Below are 7,470 nucleotides of genomic sequence, written 5' to 3'. Positions count from 1 at the left end.
TGCCAATTATGCACTGCAAGCATCTTGCTCACTGTCACTGAGATTGAGATGAGCTTCACGCTCCTGGCCGTAGTCCAGTTGGCCAAGGAGCCGAGAGCATGGAGGTCACGAATATCCATATCGGTCAAAGTTGGTCAAGTGAAGTAGTAGTAGTACTCCATTTAACCGCGGGCTCCTTTCCCGGACAGGAACGGATGCCGCTATGCGAATGTCGAAGGTGATCACCACGTCCGCGTGCAATTTCTATTCCACCTTATCCAAGCAGCTCAGTGGCACTACCCAACGTAGTACTACTATATGGACATGTGTGCACGCAGCCCTCGGTCGTTTTCGTCTTGGATGTACGTTTATGCTCGTAGAGTTGATAACTCGAAGATGTAGTAGAACTTTAACTGACATGCACACTCCTTTGGAGATGCATAGTTAGATCATGTATATCCAGTTATCCACAGCTTAACCCATGCATGCAAACAAGAGATGATCATCTCTCTGAACTTTGAAGCAGTTTAGTACTCCCTCCGTCCCATATACTTCCTCCGTCCAAAAATACTTGTCATCAAAATAGACAAAAAGGGATATATCTAGAACTAAAATACATCTAGATACATTCTCTTTTATTCATTTTGATGACAAGTATTTTCGGACGGAGGGAGTAATATAAAAGGGAGTACCTAGGACTCATCTAGATGGGATATAATTTGGTCTCATTCACTTTAAAAACAAAAACAAATACAATCCATGTCAGCACACACGCATCTTATAGCATCACATCCAATGATTATAAAAGGTAAATGAGACCAAATTATATCTCATTTAGATGAGTTCTAGCAAAACTGTATTATTTATACTAAAATTAAGTCAGGAAGGTTTTTTGAAAAATAAAAAACAAGTGGAAACGTGGGCGCAAAGCGCGCGGCGGGGAGATAGTACTTCGACGTTTGCGCTAGCTCGACGTTTGCGAGTCGCGATCAAAACTTCCAAGTAAATCAAATCAACTTTATTACTATTCAGCTTATAACAATTAATAAGTGATCAACTCGATGTGCGTGCTGGCTAGCTAGTACACCGCCCCGCGGACCCCGCTCCACTCGCGGGCCATCCCGGCCCTGTACCCGGCGTTGTACGCCGCGGCGTCCGACATCATGTCGCCGGCCATCATCCCGCCGCCGATGCCCAAGTCCGCGCTGCCGTTATTCCTCGTCCATGTCGAGCCGGCTGCGTATCCGGCAGCTGCTTTTTGAGGCGCCGGCGGCGTGGCCATGTGACCAGAGGCTTGGAGCGGCGCGGCCGTGTGCCCAGAGGCTTGGAGCGGCGGCATCGACAGGTGCCCGTAACCGTAAGCCTTTGAAAGCGGCGGAGCTAGGGCCATATGCCCACCACCACCATAAGCCCGTGGAGACGGCGGCGAGGACGACATGTGCCCACCGGAACCGGAAGAAGCTTGCGCGGAGTGCTGCGGCGGCGGCGGCATGAGCGCCGGGGCCGGCATGTAGGCGTACGGCTGGTGATGTTGGAACGACGGCCGCGCCGCCACCGGGTACGCGACGACGTGGTGCTCTTCCTCGTGAGCGGCAGCGGCGTGGACGTGGTGCGGGTGCGGCGCATGAGGATGAGGGTGAGGGGGCTGCGGCAGGACGACGCCGCCGAGGCGGTAGGAGAGGTAGAGCACGCCGTAGGTGTCGGCGGGGCGGTGCACCCTGCGGACGTGGTAGACGGCGAACTGCGGGGGGCGGGGGCCGAGGTCGCGCGGGTCGCGGAAGGAGCCGCCGAGGCCGAGGATGTCGGTGAGCGGGACGACGACCTCGCCGACGTCGCGGTCGCCGAGGGAGCGCTCGGTGCGGAGGAGGACGTGGAGGCAGCCGCTGGCGCCGGCGGCGGCGGTGGGCGGGACGGTGAAGCGGAGCGTGGTGTTCCAGGTGGGGTGGCGGCCGCCGTAGGGGTCCGGCGGGGTGCACTGGCGCGTCATGGGGTCGCCGGAGATGGTGGCCACGGCGTACACCTCGAGGCGCGACATGAGGTTGACGTTCTTGAGGTTCCTGGCCGACTGGAGGGTCACCTCCAGCATCCTGTACGCCATGCTAGCTGCTTAGCTGGAGGCTGGAGCTCACTCACTCTAGGTTGTTCTAAGCTAGATAGATGGTTGCAACTTGTAAGGAGTGCTTGATTAGCAGGTGCTGGTGTGGCTTTGCATGAAGCTGAGAGGTATGCAGCACCTTGAGCGGGTAGCGTATGTATAGGAGGAGGAGGAGGTGTGGGCCCAAAATTCCAAAACTATGTGAAAATTCAGATGGGAAACTTCCGGGCTGGTTGCATACGGTGTACTCGAGAGCTGTAAGATTATTATGCCCACAGAATTCATAGTGCTTGGCAACTTCTGAATTCCGAGCCACCCATCGACAATAAGTTGCTTCTCTTTTTGAAACAACAGAGAATAAACAAAAAAAAAGTTACATTAGTGTTAAAAACGTTTTTATATTCAGTTTTGCTAGAACTTATCTAAATGAGATATAATTTGGTCTCATTTACCTTTTATAGCCATTGGATGTGATGCTATAAGATGCATGTGTGCTGACATGGATTGTATCTATTCTTGTTTTTAAAGTGAATGTGACCAAATTATATCCCATCTAGATGAGTCCTAGGTACTTCCTAAATAATAAGGGGCGAGCCCCTCATAAGAATTAATAATCACCCAGGGCCCCTCTTTTCGAGAAACCCTACCACAGCCATCAGGCCCGCCGTAATCGAGCAGATCCATCGATCGCCTCGTGATATCCAGAGTCTCCGAGAAACACCCTCAGATCGAGATGGAGAGTAGCCATCAGTCCAATCCAAGGAGGAAGAACCGCAACAATAATCGAGTTGCTCCTCCTGAGAGCCTATGGCGCCTGATCGAGCAGCTCAAGGTGGAGAAGGAAAAACTCAGAGAGTCGGAGTCGTTGGAGGCCACGTCGGAACGAGTTAATTCACTTCGGGAGGAAATCAGGACGCTGCGCCTCAAGCTGTTTGGTGGTCAGGGAGGAACCCGCGGCATGCCGGAGCAGCCGCCATCGCCTCGTGAGTCCTCATCGATGGCAGGGCAATCTGCTCGGCAGTCTCAGCTTGTTTCTTGCACGCCCCATGACCATGAGAACGAGATCGGTCAGTCTCGTCGTGGCAGCAAGAAGGGGAAACGCGGAGGTCGTGCCGGTGCCGCCGCTACGCCGGCGAGGCCCCAACATGATTCAGCCATGGATCAGCAGCGGGTCCAAGACCAACGCCACCACAAAAACGTTGATGTCTCTGGTGGTGACGGTGATGATGACATGAAGAAGGAGATGGACAGAGGCAAATCGGCCCAGCAAATAGCCAGAGAGGAGGAGGAGATGGCCTTTGCCTCGTACCATAGAAGCTGGGAATCTAACTGGGGAGCGAGTGGCCGCAGCTTTTTCGAAGACACGAGCGAGTACTTATCCACTGGGCAAGCAAACACATTTGTTCATGCCTATGCTTTCATCCATTCATGTTAGATTTCTATAACACGCATGGACTTCTATTTGGTTGGTGTTTGCAGCGACCGTGAGTCCCATGCACTTTACCCACTGCACACCTGGATGCGACCCAGGTGATGCCGCGATCGCCGGGGCCACTCTGCAGATCTTCACCATCAAGCTCGTGGAGATAAAAGGCGGCCTCAAATGGCCATTGTCCGTGTACGGCGTGGTCACTGCGCGAGACTGCGTGGATCACAGCCGCAACCTCCTCTTCTCTTGCGATAGGTGGAGGTCGCAGAAACTCGGTCAAGACATACGTATGCTAGTACTAATACTTCCCTACACTTTTTTGTATATGTTATTTTCTTTTTCCGGGTGCACATGTGTGGTGGCATTCTTCCATACTTCGAAGTAGCATATGTCTTCTTCTTTTAGAATTGCTGGTACTAATGGCGTGTTTGGTGATGCCTGCAGGATCCTTTTTTGCGTTTGATTGGCCCATCTCGTGCCATTGTTTTTACTAATGATGTTTACTTTGAAATTGAGCTAAAAGTAAAAGGCAAAACATTGTCTCAAGATATAGCATTGATCAGCGGGAGGCGTCATTACAGCGGAGGATGTACCATTTGCTTCAGCAACTGCTTCTGCACAATAGAGTTATGCATGGAGCGAATTCATGAAACTGTCTAGGCCACCATATTGGGTGTCCGTGTCAAAAACGGCTCATGGCCTTTCGATTATGGCGGTCAAGTGGCTTGCCTGTCACCATCGCGGACATATAAAGTCACTGGTGGTAAAGTCACTTACAGTACTCACGCCCCATCCATGGAAGTTGTGATGCTTGCTTCACGTGGTAGAACTATGCCTAAGGGTGCACACGGTTACCTTCGTCTATCAAGGCATGTAGTTTCTGTAGAACTGGAAGGAAGCCTGAATGTTGTCATACAAGCCTACTCAGAATCTGGTGATATCACCGCACAAGGTGAGATTTGCTTCACGCCCAAAGCTTGCAATGTAAGTCAGGAGACATGTTTCTTGGGTGACCGTGGCCCTAAGGTGGAAGTGGAGATTACCGTCGCTTGGTCTCTTCTTGTTTCGAACATGCGTCATTTGATGATGAATGGAATGGATTTTGATGAGTTGAAAGAAGTGCTCAGTGGGTTAGGAGTTTGATAGCTCGCTTAGAGATCATATCACTATGTGGCAATGGGCAGTTTTGAAGCTTCGGGTGATTTGGAACTCAGTGTTCTTTCCTCTCTTATGTGCCAAATTTTGCTAATGCATGCTTAGTTGTTTCGATTTTTTAACTTCAAATATGAGCACCCAAGTGAATCACAAATATCATATATAGTACTCCCTCCATTAACAAATATAGTTATAATTCTTTTATGAATTGGATGTATATAGAGATGTTTTGTGTATTTGTTCACTCATTTCAGACTATATAAGGTACATATTGAAATATCCAAAACATCTTATATTTTTTAATAGAGGAAGTACTAAATAGTAGAAATATATAAGAGCATGCATACATACAAGATATTACCTATTGGGGTTTGTTGGCATTACTATGTGGGGGATGACCCTAGTTTGACAAACATGTAGTAAAGTTTATTTTTTCAAAAGTACTACACTCTTGGTGATACATTTTGTCGATTGTCCATGCACTAGTGCAGAACCGACCTTTAGTGCCGGTTCGTAACGGGCTTTAGTGCACTAAAGAGTGGGGACTAAAGGTCCCCTCCCTTTAGTACCGGTTCGTCACGAACCGGCGCTAAAGTGCCACCACGTGGCACGAGCCAGGCCCGTTTGAGTGGAGGGCATTAGTATCGGTTGGTAACACCAACCGGTACTAAATGTTTGGGTTTTTTTTATTTTTCTTTAATTTTGTGTTTTCAATTTAATTTAGTGATTGTTTTACATTATAATGAGTTGTTAAATCATTAGGTGAAAGTACCGCGGATTAGTTTCGACTGGATGCATTATTGGATATCTCTATAGCTAGCTAGCTAGAGTATATGCCATATTCATATTATACTTGATCAACTATAATATATACGGATATGGCATATACTTGATCACTTAGGTAGGATTCATCCAGCTGAAACTAATCTGCGGTTTCTTTCCTTAAATGATATAATAATTAACTAGGTATCTAATCACCACCAGCACTACTAGCTTAAAGAAGAAATATTCACTTGTACCAGAAGCAAAAATATTATCGATCGAGTTCAACATGATTGTCATGATATTATAAGCATTCATATATAACACCACGAAAGCAAATCACTTAAGTTCAGAACGAAGAACACGGACATGTGACAAGTACTAATTAAGAGCAGCATGAAGAACTAGCTAAATCACTCCGGCTAGTTACTCTCTCTGGTAAATAGCATAGAACATGTATAGCTCTCCTGATTGATCATACTGGAGCATGCTGATGAACCTGTCTCCTAATCGTGGGATGCGCTTCTCATTGCTGCCCCCTAGTACTTCTCTGCGATCATTAACAATTTTCCTCCAATCTTTCACTATTAAGCATTCATCGCTTCTAGAAATCCCGAATGCATTCATGTGCAATGCAGGATATCTTGGCCGTAAGCTAACAATTGACATCTGACCTTTAGTCTCGATCCCCTGAGGCACAACTGTCATTGGGAGTCCCTGTTGAAGAACATTGTATAGTACTTAATTAATATATATACTTAGCAATGAAAGTTTAGCAAAAAAATATGTATGCAAAATATGCACCGAGGACGAGGACAAATAGTAAATATCTTATCATCATTCCTAAATAGATGTGACCATAGTTCAATATCATCACTATTGGTCGCACGTTTTGAGTACTAACATTTCTAAGTGCAGGAAGAAAATTTGTCTTGACAGTATGAAGATCCTCAAGCCATGAAACATAATGACTTATCTCCTCGTAGTTTAGTTCAGCTCCGGGACAGTAGTAGGTCCTGTCTACCAAGCGCCGGACATGTTTGGTTGAATGGAGATAAGCTGTCAATAGAAATTAGTTGTCAGTTATTTTTGAATAAGCAATATCAAAGACAAAAATATAGTTGAGAAGAACTCACATAATGGTAGAACTGGAGGCGTCTGCACATCGACCCATATGTCTCTATTACCTTCAATATCATCTTCCGGACGAATATCAAAGGTGATAAACATACCAGGCTCAAATGTATAAGCCTTGCATAGTGCTTGCCAAGTTTTGCATTCAAAATAGGTGTACTTGTGTGTATTGTATACTTTGACGTTGAAAGTATAACCATCATGCTCAGTTTTCAGGTAAGCTCTCTTTACCTCCATAGTTTACATATCTTTGAAACCTATCTTATCCAAGACAAAAATTCTTGCATGGCACGGGATGCGCTAGTAGAATAGTGAAAATTAAAAATTATAAGTCAGGCAAATGAAGCATATATAAGTCATGCTTAATTATGAAAACAGACTTGTCGTTGTGACTTACTGTATCGAATTCGAAAGTCTCATCCAGCTTGATGCTGAATCGCCTACCATCAACAAGGAAATTTCTATCGCACTGGCTGCGCTGGTCTTCACAGTATTCGCATATAATGAAATTTTTTCCGTCGTCAGACGATATTTCCTATGTCCATATTAGGCGAAACATTAATCACTTACTAATTCAATTAATTCAACTACTTCTATTAATTGAACTAAGCATTTACTAAAATAAACTAATTATATTAATTCAATTAGTTTAAAGCATTTACTAAAAATAAACTAGTTCTATATATATATATTAATTCAACTAGTTCAACTAAACATTTACTAAAAATAAACTAGTTATATTAATTCAACTAGTTCAAACTAAGCATATACTAAAAATAAACTAGTTTTATATATTAATTCAACTAGTTCAACAAAGCATTTACTAAAAATAAACTAGTTATATATATATATATTAATTCAACTAGTTCAACTAAACATTTACTAAAATAAACTAGTTATATTAATTCAACTAGTT

The 7,470-nt window shown here is 45.2% G+C and overlaps 1 protein-coding gene across 1 annotated transcript; it reads right to left on the bottom strand.

The window, feature by feature from the left end:
• Window positions 1–975: 975 nt before the first annotated feature.
• Window positions 976–2,189, bottom strand: LOC119362506 (protein SRC2-like). Its single transcript, XM_037627741.1, has one exon. The coding sequence runs from the start codon at window positions 2,075–2,077 to the stop codon at window positions 1,058–1,060; it is 1,020 nt and encodes a 339-aa protein (XP_037483638.1). The 5' UTR covers window positions 2,078–2,189; the 3' UTR covers window positions 976–1,057.
• Window positions 2,190–7,470: the final 5,281 nt, after the last annotated feature.

This window comes from Triticum dicoccoides, chromosome 2B (assembly GCF_002162155.2).
Source record: "Triticum dicoccoides isolate Atlit2015 ecotype Zavitan chromosome 2B, WEW_v2.0, whole genome shotgun sequence".
Lineage (NCBI taxonomy): Eukaryota > Viridiplantae > Streptophyta > Magnoliopsida > Poales > Poaceae > Triticum > Triticum dicoccoides.
This window is presented reverse-complemented; position numbering and strand designations above follow the sequence as displayed.

What these genes read in the sequence shown, in the direction of transcription:
- LOC119362506 (XM_037627741.1), bottom strand. Translation starts at nt 2,077, where the DNA reads ATGGCGTACAGGATGCTGGAGGTGACCCTCCAGTCGGCCAGGAACCTC.